Source organism: Diachasmimorpha longicaudata, chromosome 16, assembly GCF_034640455.1.
Source record: "Diachasmimorpha longicaudata isolate KC_UGA_2023 chromosome 16, iyDiaLong2, whole genome shotgun sequence".
In the NCBI taxonomy this organism is placed as follows: Eukaryota; Metazoa; Arthropoda; class Insecta; order Hymenoptera; family Braconidae; genus Diachasmimorpha; species Diachasmimorpha longicaudata.
This window is the reverse complement of record NC_087240.1, coordinates 3,529,056-3,544,713: the sequence shown is the minus strand read 5'-3', so window position 1 is coordinate 3,544,713 and position 15,658 is coordinate 3,529,056. Positions and strand designations below refer to the sequence as shown.

General features: G+C 32.8%; 3 protein-coding genes across 3 annotated transcripts; all 3 read left to right on the top strand.

Moving 5' to 3' along the window:
* The first annotated feature begins 882 nt into the window (after window positions 1–882).
* LOC135169886 (cytochrome P450 4C1-like) lies at window positions 883–4,617 on the top strand. Its single transcript, XM_064135270.1, has 11 exons — window positions 883–1,039; window positions 1,112–1,270; window positions 1,494–1,606; window positions 1,685–1,775; window positions 2,173–2,364; window positions 2,555–2,624; window positions 2,767–2,893; window positions 3,107–3,259; window positions 3,492–3,560; window positions 3,642–3,804; window positions 4,146–4,617. The coding sequence occupies exons 1-11, from the start codon at window positions 991–993 to the stop codon at window positions 4,484–4,486; spliced, it is 1,527 nt and encodes a 508-aa protein (XP_063991340.1). The 5' UTR covers window positions 883–990; the 3' UTR covers window positions 4,487–4,617.
* A 2,064-nt stretch (window positions 4,618–6,681) lies between these two features.
* On the top strand, window positions 6,682–10,522 carry LOC135169884 (cytochrome P450 4C1-like). Its single transcript, XM_064135268.1, has 11 exons — window positions 6,682–6,838; window positions 6,974–7,138; window positions 7,520–7,629; window positions 7,707–7,797; window positions 7,906–8,094; window positions 8,239–8,308; window positions 8,734–8,860; window positions 8,929–9,081; window positions 9,141–9,209; window positions 9,408–9,570; window positions 9,631–10,522. Exons 1-11 carry the CDS (start codon window positions 6,787–6,789, stop codon window positions 9,972–9,974), a joined length of 1,533 nt encoding a protein of 510 aa, XP_063991338.1. The 5' UTR covers window positions 6,682–6,786; the 3' UTR covers window positions 9,975–10,522.
* A 110-nt stretch (window positions 10,523–10,632) lies between these two features.
* On the top strand, window positions 10,633–14,835 carry LOC135169885 (cytochrome P450 4C1-like). Its single transcript, XM_064135269.1, has 11 exons — window positions 10,633–11,000; window positions 11,551–11,715; window positions 11,988–12,097; window positions 12,169–12,259; window positions 12,600–12,788; window positions 12,847–12,916; window positions 13,255–13,381; window positions 13,528–13,674; window positions 13,771–13,839; window positions 13,922–14,084; window positions 14,415–14,835. The coding sequence occupies exons 1-11, from the start codon at window positions 10,946–10,948 to the stop codon at window positions 14,756–14,758; spliced, it is 1,530 nt and encodes a 509-aa protein (XP_063991339.1). The 5' UTR covers window positions 10,633–10,945; the 3' UTR covers window positions 14,759–14,835.
* The last annotated feature ends 823 nt before the right edge of the window (window positions 14,836–15,658 follow it).

Sequence of the window (15,658 nt, the reverse complement as noted above, 5' to 3'; positions counted from 1 at the left end):
CAGATATTAATTGACTTTTTTATTTGATAATCGTTTGCGTCGTGATAACTGGGTCGAGGAGACACCGAGAATTTTTTTTAGAAAAATTGCACTAACACAATAAACAGAGAATAATTTGTTTAATTTAGTACTCAATTGAATTTTGGAATTTAGAACGTTGAAGGTACACGAGGCATCCGAAAGGGTGGACGTGCGGACAGACACTGGGGGTGTTTTTAAATGTAACCGCGCGCATGAGACGTAGGGGTTGAGGAAACCGGAAGTTATCGGCGAAACTGCGTAATCGACTGAGAAGAAAAAATTATATTAAATTGTAAAATTTTACCAAAATAATTCCTACGATATTGTGGGGCAAAATGGGATAGACAGGTGATAAACGACAGTGAATTATCGATCGATATGAAATTTTGCATTCCTGCAATAATTTGAAAAAAATAAATAAAAATTCATTTCTTTTGAGGTGATAAAAAAGATATATTTATTACAAAATGTATATATGTAGTAACATATATAGATGTATATACAATATAATATACGAATTATATACAAGATATACTAATGACTTTTATTAAAACTGGAGTTGGAGATTTATTCAAATTTTTCTAGTAAATTTCCACTCAATTTTTTCGTACGTAGAACTCAACAATTGAAGAGTAATTACTTGTTCCAGGTAATTATGTGGTAAACATGAATGATGAATTTTTTGCTCGACCTAACATTGTTACATTCAATGCATCGATTATCCACATCTCAATGCAAAGAAGCAAACTTCAGATTCAAATGGCATTCCAACAATTTTTTATTATTCTCTGTGAGAGGTCATGCGCATAAACCTCGTGATAATGATAGGAGATCGATTAAAACTGGTCTGCACTATGCAAGTTCGATAGTCGTCCGCAGTTCTCGGAATGAAGAGATAAGCTTTCATCATTACAGCAGCAAATTAAAGAAAAAAATCTTGATTAATTAATTAATTAAAATTCATGAATAATGACGTGGGTTAGCAGTTTCGAGGGCTCATCAATTTCTCCTGCCATCGGTGAGATGAGATCGATCATGAGCCTCTGATAATGCATTGCTCGATAGTTTTGATAAAGATGTATTGATTCAGGTGCTCTAATCGCAACTGTTGTGATTGTGGTGGGATTGCGATGGTGGAGTCGCGAATTTTGGAAAGAGAAGTCACGAATTTCGAAATTCGCTATGACGTTACCTGGACCGGCGCGATTACCGATTCTCGGAAATATTTTGGAGTTGTGGGAGACTGATAGTGAGTAAAAATTATATTTTATATTTTTTATAAATTGGAATAAAAATAATTCATAGAAAACTATCAAAAAAAATCTGTTTATTGTAATAAAAAATAAATATTTATTGCCCCTCGACCGATTTTTCCAATAAAAAATCTGTTCACTGTAATAAAAAATAAATATTTATTCCCCCTCGACCGATTTTTCCAATAAATTTTTTATTTAACAAACATTCCTCTCCAGAGACTGTGAATACTCTCACGAGAATCGGTCAGGAGATAAACTCTAGACTGTACCAATTTTGGTTGGGACCTACTGTCGTCAAGATCATCGTCACTGACCCCAAAGATCTTGAGGTAAGACCTTGATCTTCAGTGTTGTTAATAAAAAATTAATTACCATTGGATTTATCATCTGTTTTATTTGTCCTTCAGATTGCGTACATGTCCACAAAGGCTGCGGACAAGGATGATGTTTATAAATTTATGGAACCGGCTGTGATAAACGGTCTCATTAATGCACCAGGTACATTAACATTAATGGAAACAGAAACAGGGATAAAAAATTTTTTTAGGAAAGTGCCTCCATTGCTATCATAAAAATCATCAATCAATTGTTGACGTTAAAAAAATTACGCCGGACTCAGAGCGATAATTTTAAAAATATGTGATTGTTTGTAATGTGATACTAATGTATCTTGACAAAAAAAAATGTATTAAACTTTTCTCTTTGAGATAATTGTTGGAAAAATTTTGAATGACATTAAAAATTTCATTGGGGATATTTTCATTTGGCAACAAAAAATTTATATCCAGGTAGTTCAATTATTAAATAATCCAAGAGATTTACCAAACGATCAGGAAATTAATTTTCATTTTTTCTGTGCCATCAGTACATAAAAAACATAAATTTCCATCTACAGGTTCTTTACACTACCGAACCCACAAGAACTTAATGATGCCACAGATAAATGGTAATTCAGTAATGAGAAAACATGTCGAAGAGTTTAATAATCAGTCGCAAATACTTGTGCAACAACTGAAGAAGAAAGTAGACGCCCAACAGTTCGATATTCACGACTACATTAATTTTTGTTTGGGTGACGCCGTCTTTGGTAATTAATCAATTAATATCAATCAATCATTAAAAAACAACTACAACAGATATTGATTTTTCCACATTAATTATTTTCCTAATATTTTTTACAAAATTTTCTCAGCTTAAATTCGATCGTTTTTCAACTAATTTAAATTTTGTAATTCAATTGACTAATTGAAATTCCTAATTGATTGATTTTTTTTCAGTTACATTATTCGGAGTTCCAGGAACAGCTCAATTGGGAGAACCCAGTATATTCCTCTTGCTGACTCAAACGTAATAAAATTCAAAAACAAGAAAAAAATTCTAGATCCACTTTAGTCGGTGATTTTGTTTATTTATCCCATAAATAAATAAAAGAACACCATCAGCTTCTCCGAAACATTCCAACTGCCACCGATTCCGATTTGGTTTTCAGATGTTTGCATTCAGTATATTATAGAATGATGAGGCCCTGGCTGGCCCCGAATATATTGTTTCGTCTGACCCAACGGGGGAGAGACTACTTTAGAGTCGTAAAAGAGGGTCACCAGTATCTCGATGACGTACGTACAAAGAAGATATCGACCCGATCGATTTAAATAATTAATTATAAACATCGTGAATTTTGCAAAAAAGTATCAGTATTCATTTTTTTTTTTCGTCTTCATTGAGGCAATAATTTATTAATTAAAGACGGAAAATGATGAGACTGTGTTTTATGTGTATGTCAGTCTCATTATCCATCAGTTTCACCTACAGTTATTAAATATATTCAGATAATTGCTGATAAGAAACGGAATTACGAGAGACGAAGTCCAGAGGAAACAGCAGAACTTCCGCTCCTAGATTTTTTGATAGATCACGTGATGATTAATAATGATTGGACTGATGAAGAACTTCGCTATGAAATGGTCACTATCTTCGTCGCCGTACGTTATTTATTTATTTATTTATTCATTTATTTATTTTTTGATTTTTTGATTTATTTATTAATTTTTTAATATCATCACTTTACCCATCTTTTTAAATATTATTTCATTCCTCAATTACCACTCAATAATTAACTTAAACAACATTAATTGAACGTTGAGTTATTACTTAACAATTAAACTAAAGCTACTAATTAATTAAATAATCATTAATAAAGCAATTATTTCCCAGTCGTACGAGACGATGACAGGGGTTGCCTGCTTTGCCTTATTGATGATAGCGATGCACCCGGAGGTTCAAGTCAGTGTACAACTTCATTTTGCAACTTATTTTTAATTACCTGATTTTTATTTTTTCGTTATTTTAATCGCCTTTTTCTAGAGAAAAGCCAGAGAAGAGGTGGAGAATGTGATGAGGTGTGATAACATTAGCGAGTCCGAAATTGCAAATTTGAAGTACTTGGAGATGATCGTTAGAGAGACCGTTAGACTTTTTCCAGTCGCACCGCTGATGCCCCGGAAGGTCAACGCCGATTTGAAACTGAGTAATTAAGTTAAAATGAGTAAATAGCTGAGTAATTAAGAAAAATTGACGGAGCGCTCCAAAATAAGTTCTTAATTTGGCGTAAAAATGACGCAGCAAAATAAAAAAAAAATTCGTAAAATCCGTACAATTTCCTACAATTATATTCCTCCAATTTATTATTATTATTTCCACTATCTGAAAATATCGGATAATTAATATCGATTTATTTGATAGTACAATTGATTTATTTTATCGCAAAATCGATTTTTTTCGTAAAATAGAGATTTTTTCCTTAAAATGAATTTTTTTTCACAAAATCAACTTTTTTTTTTAGGTAAAATAAATTTTTTTAATTTTTAGGTACCTGCACGGTTCCGAAGGGCACATCCCTATTTCTCCTTCCATACGCAACCCACATGGATCCAGAACTCTGGGACGAACCGAAAAAATTCATCCCCGAGCGTTTCACCCCTGAAAATTCAAAGAACCGTCATCCCTTCGCGTACATCCCCTTCAGTGGAGGTATGCGAAGTTGCCCTGGCTCCAAGTACGGAGCAGTCGGCGTCAAGGTCCTCCTGGCGCATGTCCTGAGAAATTATCACTTGAGCACGACCATGAAACTCGAAACACTGCGGGTTCATAATCACATTTCCGCGAGGAGCGTCGACGGTTATCAAATTTCTCTGAAATCAGTAAATTAATTTTATATGAAGTTCATAAATAATTGAAATTATCAATCTCTGAAGTGACGAATTATTGATAATTATTATTGAGAATTTTTTCAATTTCATGTTGTACGTAAAAATGAGAAAATAAAAAAATATCAAGAAAATTTATTTATTTATTTATTTATTTCTTCAGTCCCCATGAAAATTGTTTACTTATGTTTTATCAAGTAGTTGTAGTGAAGAATAAATTCACAATGCAGATTTCAAACTGAAAAATTTAATAGAGAATAAAAATAAATGCAAATTAATGAATAAGAAAACAAAAAAAAATAAATTTAAATTTATTTTTCATTTTCTTCTCTTCAAATATTTTTTTTTTATTTTGATCGACTCAAGTTTTTCAATGTTTTATTTCACAGAAACTAGAATCTATCGAATGAATTGTTTAGAGAAAATATTCTTTCGGCATTTTCCTAAAATCAATCACGTCCTAATGCTCTTAATGCTAGTAATTAAAGAAAATATTGAGAATCATTTCGTATCGTAATTATTTCTATTTCTATCGCCACAGTTGCCAAAGGACTGTTCACGTTTTTATATTACACGAGGATTTGTTGAATAAAACTTTTTATTCAGCCAAGAATTCATGATTTTCTAAGAATAACGTGTTCGAGTTTTTTTCAATCAACGAGGGTAAACCAAGGGTAAACCAAGCAATGATCGGACACCAGGCGATCGAACAAACTTGTGTATTTATTGTGGAACACGTGCGGTGGAATGCAACTTGATTTTCATTCAAGTCATGGCAGATGAGTCTGTTCCCACGTGTCGTCCGACACGTGGAGATCCCTAGCCCCCACCAGAAATTCCCCCATAATATCCTATGTTCTGGCGCACAAAGAAAAATTATTTTTGAATTTTCAACGAAATTTACTCGTGAAATTTCAAGTAAAACAATTTGAAATTTGCAATAATCGCTCCTTTACAAGAAATAAATATGTATTTTGTAAATATGTATAAATATTTACTGACTAATGAGGTGGAATCTCAAGTATTCCATTGGATTACAAATTTTCAATCGATGCAATAATTAAAATAATTAATTAATTTTGAAAGGGAAATTACCTTTTTCCTGGGGTTTTAATGGACTGATAAAACAGTTGGTTGAGGTTTTCGAAACAATTTTATAAACATTTCTCCAGGGGATATGACATTTTCAAGGCTCAGGTGATTTTCGCAATTTTTAGAATTTCCAAATCGACAAAAAATCAATTTTTTTTTAATTAAATTTGGGTAATTAAAAATCTGTCAGTTTATGGAGACTTTTCGCATAAGAATTTCGTAAAAAGCAGTAAAAAATGAATGTACCACTGGTTGGCACAACTTACGCAAAATAAATTATTATGATTATCTAAAAAAAATACTCGCATTTGCTGCAAATAATCCTAATTTTGTTGAATCAGAAATTCTGTCATGTAATGATTCTAATGACTCTTCGAAAGAGAATATCTAGACATGCAGAACACGCCAGGTATTTATTTCCGCTCTCAAATCAACCAAAAAGAAATGTAACCAAAAAAATTTTTCCGCAAATCGTTAACCGCTTATCTAAATTATTAATGAATGAAACAATTCGGAATTTAAATTGTCCCATTGACCGACATTTCCACTCAAATTTACGATAAAAGTTTCGACAATTTATAACCAATTAACAAGAAATCCCCAACTGATTTCAGCACTTTAAATAAATAAAATAAAATACTGTACAACTTCGTATTATTTTATTTACCCCAAAAATGTTTAAATGCAAGTGTAAATAACCTACGTATGAGTTTCATCATAATAAATCAATTAAACAAATTAATAGATAAAAATCGGATTTGCGATGAAAAAGTTTCAATCCGAGGAAAATTACGATCAGACTTTCCTTCAAATTTTGGAAAATTTCGATTATTTAAAACCGATTATTAATATATTTTGATTGTTAATATCAGTTCCAAGCAGAATATATATTGCACATGCAGACTTTATCAATGAATAATTTATAAATTATTAAGGATGATTTACCGGATAAGATTACTTGTCTGCGATCAGTTTTTGCGGAATAAGAATAAATTCCTTCATGTGGAGCACTAGCTCTCCTCAGATTGCATGAGCCAGATGTTTTTGATCTATGAATGGAATGGTAATGAGTACCTCCACTTCCTGCGAATAATTTTACCGATGAAAATATAAATCCCTGGAAAACCTGCCATTAGTTCCTTCAGAAACGTCTCTGCTGTCATCAATAATATCAGCCACAAGGTGTCTTACTCATGCAATAATTATCGACAATGAATTTTACTCCAAAAGTATCCAATCTCTCCACCATTTCTCCAGCATTCGGTGAGTTGAACATATAGTTAATAAAGAAAACATCATGTGTTTACGATTTTTAAATATTTAATCGGGTTTTTTTGTTATTAATGAGGAGGAAAATTTTCGAAGTAAATATCATGAATAGGTCTTTCATCGTTACAGCATTTCTCATCGGAGTCTTGACGATTCTATTAAGTTTACGATGGTGGAACCCTGTGAGGAATTATCTGCGACAGAGATCAATCTTCATTGAATTTGCAAAAACACTTCCGGGTCCCCGGACACTACCATTTTTTGGAAATGCATTGACATTATGGGAAACTGATAGTAAATGAAAATATAATTTTGCGAAAACCAATGAAAAAATTTCAAAATTCTTCTAGTGCAGCAAAAACCCCTCCAAGATTACTTTCAATTAATTAATTTATGATTTTAATTGTTGGATAATTATTCCGGGAAATTTTAAAGTGAAAAACATTGAAAATTTTCAAGATATTCAGGCCCCATTTTCATTAATTCTCAAGCTGTCAAAAATAAATAAATAAATTGTAATTATATAATTTGAATAAAATTTTGCAAATGTCAATTTCAACAAAACATTTGCTATTGAAACACTCAACCTATTGTCGAAAGAATTTTTAATGAATCATTGGATATACGTAAAATCTAACGAGAAATGTTCGTTAAATATTTGATAAATAATTTCAGAAACTGTTTTAACTCTGACAAAAATCGGTCGTGAAATAAATGCAAGTACCTTCAAATTTTGGCTGGGGCCGGCTCTAAAAATTGTGGTGACAGATCCCCATGACCTTGAGGTTTGTTAATCTCCCATTTCCGGAAATTCTGGAAATAATATTATTTGGAAATTCACTGAGAACTTTCTGAATGGCAGATCATTATGATGTCTTCAAAGGCCACCAAGAAAGACGATGTCTACCAACTGATGCAGCCCGCTGTCGTCAATGGCCTCATTAATTCAGAAGGTAAAAATCACCATACAAAAATCTTGTTATGCAAATAATCACCCATGCATATCATCTTTTAATAATTACGTTTGCCATTAATTTCCCTGAAGAACAACTATTTTCCAGGTGCAATATACCGAGCCCATAAGAAACTATTGACACCCATAATAAACAGTAATACTGTTGTTAATCGATATGCAGAAATATTCAATTATCAGAGTTCTATAGCTGTCAAACGTCTGCAAGAAAAAGTTGGAAAAGGAGAATTTGATATGCACGAGGATATCGGATTTTGCGTTGGAGATGTTGCTTTTGGTGAGTGTTATTTACTTGACAAACAATTTTTCTATCGACACCACTTAAATATTTAAAAAATTGAAGTATTCATTTAACAAAAAAATGTTATAAAATTTCTTCAAAACAAGATTTATCTATTCATTAATGTTATATTTATTGCAGAGACACTGACAGGGATGCCAGGAACATGTCAAATGGGTCAACCTAGTCCATTTTTAAAACTAACCCAAGAGTAAAGCTATTAAATTATTTTTTAACATTTAATTATAATATTTCCATGAAAAAAATCGATAAAAAAAACCACCAAATTTTTTTGGAATTTTTTAATCGATTCAATTGGAATAAAAAATGAAAATATTTGTATTATCTGTCATATAAGTATGCATATAGAAATACGATATAACAATATTATTATATCGACATATAATCGTTTTTTATTCATATTTTTTCATTGAATATTTTTCATAAAATTTCGTTACTAAAATTTTCGACAAAAAATTCTGAAAAATTCTTCTAAATGAAAACAATTATTAATGAATTTAATTTATAATGATTAACTCATTATCATTCATTATTAATTAATAATTAGGTGATTTCTATCGACTAATTAATGTAATCGAGTTAAAATTAAATCATCAGACTCTCAATTATTTTCAGAGGTCTGCATATTGTCTGCTACCGAATGATGAGACCCTGGCTCTACCCGGACTTCATATTTTACCTCACCAACAGTGGCAGAAAGTTGGCAAAAATCGTGGATGACGCCCACGCATTCATTGACCACGTACGCTACCAATAATCATAAATATTCTCGTCTCCCCTCATCATCACCGTTACCAATTTTTTTTTCAGGAAATTCGAAAGAGGCAGAAGGAGTACAAACCCATTCATTCAGATGAACGCACTCACTTGGCTGTAGTTGATTACATGGTTGATCACATGATGAGAAATAATGACATAACAGTTGAGGAAATACGATACGAGATCGTGACACTTTTTGTCGGTGTAAGTTTGATTTTTTTCACCCAAAGACAACTCCAGTAATAAATTATTTTTATACTCAGTTATTCGAGACTGTGGAGGGCTTATGCTGCATGATTTTGTTGATGATTGCGATGCATCCGGAAGTTCAGGTGACATAACATTTTTTAATTTTAATTTTTGTTAATTTTATCATCAAATATCGGTCGTTATTTTCATACATTTTTACCGAAAAAAATTTCTATTTTCTTAAAATAATTACTAGTTCAAATAATATTATTAATAATTATTATTAATAACATTAGCATTATTCCACCGATCTGTACTATTCACTTAACAATTGTCTACAGGATAAAGTCAGAGCAGAGATAAATAACGCAATAAAAAACGATTACATAACCGACGATGAAACAACTAAATTGGAATATCTCGATATGGTCATTAAAGAGTCCATAAGATTATTCCCTGTGGGGCCCATTTTGCCCCGAAAAATTACGGAGGAGATGAAGCTTTGTGAGTTGTCTACAATGGTAAATTGAAAACAATCATCATCGACTGAAATATTTCTTTTAGCTACGTGCACAGTACCGAAGGGCAGTTCTCTATTTATGCTACCGTATGCGACACACCGAGACCCAAAATATTGGAAAAACCCTGAGGAATTCATCCCCGAGCGTTTCACCCCTGAAAATGCGAAGAATCGTCATCCCTTCGCCTACGTTCCCTACAGCGCTGGCCCCAGAATTTGTCCGGGTCCTAAATACGGGGTCGTCTGCGTCAAGATTGTCATAGCTCATATCGTCAGGAATTTTAGAATGTCAACGTCCATGAAGTTGAATACAATGCCGATACATACGCACATATCCACGAGGTCTGTGGATGGCTACCGTGTGACCCTTGACAAAATTGATGTATAACGATTCTACGCGGGGAGAAATTTCCACAGGAATTCTAATGCCGATGCGAAGAATTTTATTGAGGAATTTCATTGCGGAAAACGTGAATTTTTCTCGTACCTCAAAGAATGAAAAATAAAAATATAAAAAAAGGAGTAAAAATTTCTGGAAAAATTGAGAGAAATTTTACAGCACCAGAATTTAAGGGCTGGCGATTTGGTAGGTTGGAAGGTTGAAAGGTTCGTAGATGATTATCATATTACCCTTGACAAAAATTAGTTATGATTGTTCTTAAAAAATGGGGAAAAATGTGAAATTGGGGGGGAAAATTCCAAAAAATTTTATGTTAATGATCCGAAAATTTTCCGCAGTCGAAAATTTTTAATTACTCTTCAGTACTCAGTACTAGGATTTTTTTATAAAATTTCTCTCTACGTAGAAAAATAGTAGATCAATTGACACTAATTTAAGTTGACGATTTTTGTGTGTGTCGAAATATTCAGAAAATGACTGAACTTTCGGTGATCTCTAGACAATGAACATGAGTTAAATAAATAATGTGAACATTAGACTACGAGTTGTTGATTTATATGTTCCCCTCTGACCGAATGATGAAGGTGTCTGAAATTTTAAGAAGCGGAAAGGAAGACCTTCTGGTTGCGGATTTCCTCCCGTAGCTCTTCCTTATCAATTTACTATAAATTAGATATCCGATTTTCGGTCAATTTTGGATAAAAAATGTCTTTATCTCTGGGAATATGGAATGCAAATGGGTTGGATTATAGCGATAAATCAATTCCACAATTTCTGGATTACCTCATAAGGTGCTTAGGATTCCGTTCCTTTAAAAACCACCAAAAATCCTGTTTTGGGGCCTCGTCAAAAGATGCATTCCTCGTAAGAGAGGTATCAGTTCCGAATCAGTGGTGCTGCTGTTCATGTTATTGCGAAGAGCTATATTATTGTCTTTAAGAGCCATTTAAAAAAGGAAAATGGGTTTTGTCAATGAAACGTTCGGGACTGTGCCCCATTTCACAAATTTATTCGGTACGTTTTTTTCTGATATTATAAATAAATAAACTAATTGAACAATCCACCAGATTCGTGGATAATTCACTCGATTGTTATCGAATTCTTCAGACAATTCGCTTATTTCTAGCAAATTTGTTAGACAGTTTGTAAAATTTCTAGTGAATTTGTTAGCGCACTCGTTAGAAATTCTGTTCAAGTTTTATTAAATTTTATTTTATAAATATTCCATAGAATATATTAATAGAATTAGATATTTCAATTTGATGGAAAAATAAAATTTTCTATTTATTTTTGTGTCAATTTTTATCATAAAATAAAAAATCGATTTTTTTGATTTTTACGAATTATTGTTTTTGTTGAATCTAATCTAATTTTTCAATGTTTAATTCTAAAAAATAGTCAATAGAAATGTTTGACAAATTCCAGTGAAATAACCTGACTAAATCCTCGAGATTCCGAATTTTAAAGAGATGGAAAAAGTGGCTGATAGTTAAAATCAATCTGAGCCGGTTTGCATCAGCACTATTTAATTGATTTCTTCTGACGTTCATTTAACTTATTTCAGGATTTCTCGTAACAACTCTCCTCCTCCTGTGTGGACTGACGTGGTGGAATGATATTCGCAATTATCTACAGCGACGAAAAAAATTAATAGCATTTGCAAAAACACTACCCGGTCCACCTACACGACCTATTCTAGGAAACGCTTTGGAATTATGGGAGAGCGATAGTAATTATTCCAGAGGATCACTTTAGCCCACATGTGGAATGAATAAAATTTTTACCACTCGTTAATCACTACAATTTTTTTAACGAAACATTTTCTAGTTATTATCCAATTAAAAACGTTTACTTCTCTTTAAATTTCGTTAACTGTCAATTTTTCGTTTTTTTTTTTAATTTCAAGTCTTAGAATTACTTCAGAGTTATGAGACCGAAAATTATTTTCAAAAATATATTGACGTTTGATAGTTGATTTTTAATTTCCAAAAATTCTTTCAGAGGCTTCATTGATATTCGCGAAAATCAGCCGCGACCTGGACGCGCCCTTGTTCCGATTTTGGCTGGGTCCGGTCCTCAAAGTGATAGTGACAGACCCTCGAGACTTTGAGGTTTTAAATTTCCCTCGAGATAATAAATCACTCGAGGGATTCAAAGATTAATAAATATTTTTTACTTGCAGATAATACTTTCATCCATGAAGAGTACTCACAAGGACCCAGTTTATCAATTAATGAAGCCAATTGTAGAATACGGTCTCATTAACACAGAAGGTAATTAAATTAATCATGAAAGAAAAATCAGAAGTGTTCCCAATGCACCAAAAAATCACTATTTTTTTCCACCGAACGGAAAACTAATATTTTAATTTTTGAAAAATTTTTGAGCGACGCGGGCCCAAAATATCGATTTTCCGCACGACGTGAGGAAATAAAATATTCTATAACAAGTGTAAAAAAGCTATTTTGTCCACCACTATCGAACGATATTTCTTACCACAATAAATCGAACCTAAATTCGATTGCAAAATTACTTCTTCGTCCGGTGCGATAAAAATCACTTTTCCGCACTCGTAATAACGTAAACTATTTATTATTTTTATTCTATCCACAGGAGCTGTGTATCGGTCTCACAAAAAATTGTTGCTATCGATTTTAAATCATGGTTCAGTAATGAATAAGTACGTGGAGCTGTTCAATTATTACTCCAAAATGTTTGTGGCCAGTTTGGAAAGAAAAATTGGTGGTGGGGAGTTTGATGTTGAAGAGGATGTGAAACGTTGCATCGGTCATCTAGCTTTTGGTAAGTATCTAACCCTGAGGGGGCGAGAATTAACATTCTAGTCGGCGTATTCTTCCAGAGACATTAATGGGTGCAGTTGATAACAGTGAAATTAAAGAGCACAATCCTTTTGTGGAGAAAGCAGATCAGTGAGTTGATCTTTAATTATTTAATGATAAGCGAGACCTGGGGTAATATGCGAGTGCAAGAGAGTGCGTAAAGTGAATTATGTGCACTTGAAAATTTAACACATGTCGTGCGGAAAAAATTATTTTGCGCACGTCATGCGGAAAATATTATTTTGCGCACGTCGTGTGAAAAATGAATATTTTACATGCACTAAAGTGGTTCGAAATGCACACTCTTCACACAAGTCTCGCTGAATATAAATTCCGAAATAATTAGAAAATATTTACGAGTCTAAAAAAATTTTTTGTGGATTAATTTCGGAGCGCAACCGGTAAATTAATGAACAAATTTTCCGTAGTGCTCTTGGAATTTTTATAAACAGGATAGCGAGACCTTGGTTATTTCCAAACTTCATCTTCAAACTCACCCAGCAAGGAAGGAGTTTCTACCAAATAAGCGACCAGACACACGCTTTCGTCAACAATGTAAATAATATTTAAAAAAGAAAAAAAAAATCATGAAAAATATTTACACATATCCGTGCGTAATGTAAATTTTACGCACACTATATTGTCAAATTGTTGTACTTTTCTGAATTACCCTGATTTTCACGCATTTTATTTTTTTTCAGATGATTGAGACGAAAAAAAGTGAATACAAAACATCACACGAGAAAGTAATGAGTCCATTACTGGATTCTCTCATTGATCACGTGATAAAAACCGGAACGTGGTCTGAGCAAGAGCTTCGGGACGAAATTATCACAACTTTCGTTGGGGTATGTTTTTAATTAGTGAATTATAATAAATATTCAGAAATTTTTGTGATTAATAATTTTCTAATGTTTTTTCGAAAATATTTCTTATTTCTGTAGTTGAATGACACGATAGGAGGGCTTTTGTGCTTCGCAACTTTAATGCTAGCAATGCATCCACAGGTTCAAGTACGACAACTTCGATTAATTTAGTCTCCGAAATTATCAAATCAGTTAATTAATTAATGTAATGATATCTATGTTATTTTAGGAGAGAGCGAGAGCTGAGGTTAAAAAGGTGGTAGGAGATGATGATTTAACGATGGAGACAATTCCTGAATTAATTTATATTGACATGATAGTCCGAGAGACCATAAGATTGTTCCCAGTGGGCCCTTTACTTCCCCGAATATCCACGGAACCAATAGAACTCAGTAAGATTTTTTATTTATTTAATTTAATATTTAAAGAAGACAGAAAAGTTCCGCTTGCAAAATTCCTCCTAAAACCCGTAGTATTTCAGTTAAATTTAATTAAATCAAAAGTAATTCCATAAATTGAATCTACTCAAATTTAATTAAATTCTTAATTGAATAAAAAAGCAATTAAATGAAGGTGGACCATTTAAAATGTTGATAGAATTTTTTATTAAATTTTTCAATTAAAAAAAACGAAAGGAAAGGACGGGATCGATTTTTAAATAAAATTTTTTCGTCCCCTTAGTAACAAATAATATAATTTGATAATGACACCGACTCTTCCAGCGACCTGCACAGTTCCAGAGGGTTGTTCCCTGTACATGGTGCCCTTCGCCACGCACAGGGACCCCCGCTACTGGGAAAACCCCGAGGAGTTCATCCCCGAACGATTTACCCCCGAGAATTCGAGAAATCGTCACCCATTCGCCTTTCTGCCCTTCAGCAGCGGTTTCAGGAGCTGTCCAGGATCAAAATACGGCATGATGAGTCTCAAAGTACTGGTTGCATATATCGTACGATCATTTCATCTGGAATCAACCATGAAACTCAATAAAATTCAGCTACATACGCATATATCCACCAGGAGCTCCGATGGATATAAATTATCTGTCCAAAAAACTGTGAATTAATTCAGATGTTTATGTCAATGAAATAAAAATAGTTGTAATTAATGTTTTTATGAAAACTGTTGTAATAAAATTCATTACGAAAATACGGTTTTAGATCAATTAATTCCTTGATTCCATCAGCATTACTATTATTGTTTATTATTATTCCATTGAATACCGATTTAAAAAATTATTTTTATGTTTTTTTTTCTCTGGAAATCCCTGGAAATTTTACATCTCCAAAACAATTTTTTTTTCGTCATCCAGTTCATTATAATTCTTAATCAATTAAATTTTCTTTCCGTCCTCATCGCAAGCTCAGTAATTTTCCTTAATTTTTCTAGGAAATTTTTCTTTGCGTAGATATAAAAGTTTTCTGTTTGTTAATAATAAAAAAATCGTGATAACTGCGGTCTAAGTAATATTATTACATTTTTGGAAAAATATTTATTCACATGATTGCATTTCCCCAAGATTTAACTCGCTGAAGGTCATTGAAACTGGATCGCGAGGCTATAAATTTTTCGCAATTTATCAACGATTGATTCCTCTGATTACGATGACCTCCCTCAACCTGTCCGCTCACCTGGTCCTTGCAATGTCCTCTGCAGCCGCTCTATAAGGATAAATGACACACAGCCGCGGCATGTGTTTATTTCAAGTTTTACAAAAATATTTTATTATTTCGACTTTGACCGTCCGCTCCTTTCCTGATGCGTTTCGGCGGTTCATTCACCGTTGGGGTATCAGATGATGACATTAACCCTTTTCATGGTCAAAGTCAGATCACGTGGGAGGTTTATGACGGTTGAAAGGCACGACACTGACTCGAAGGAGTGGGAAACGAAAAACGCGAGTAAAAGGACCTGATTTTTATTTTCGACAGCGAAATATTTAGTAAAAATTACGGAAATGTCAACG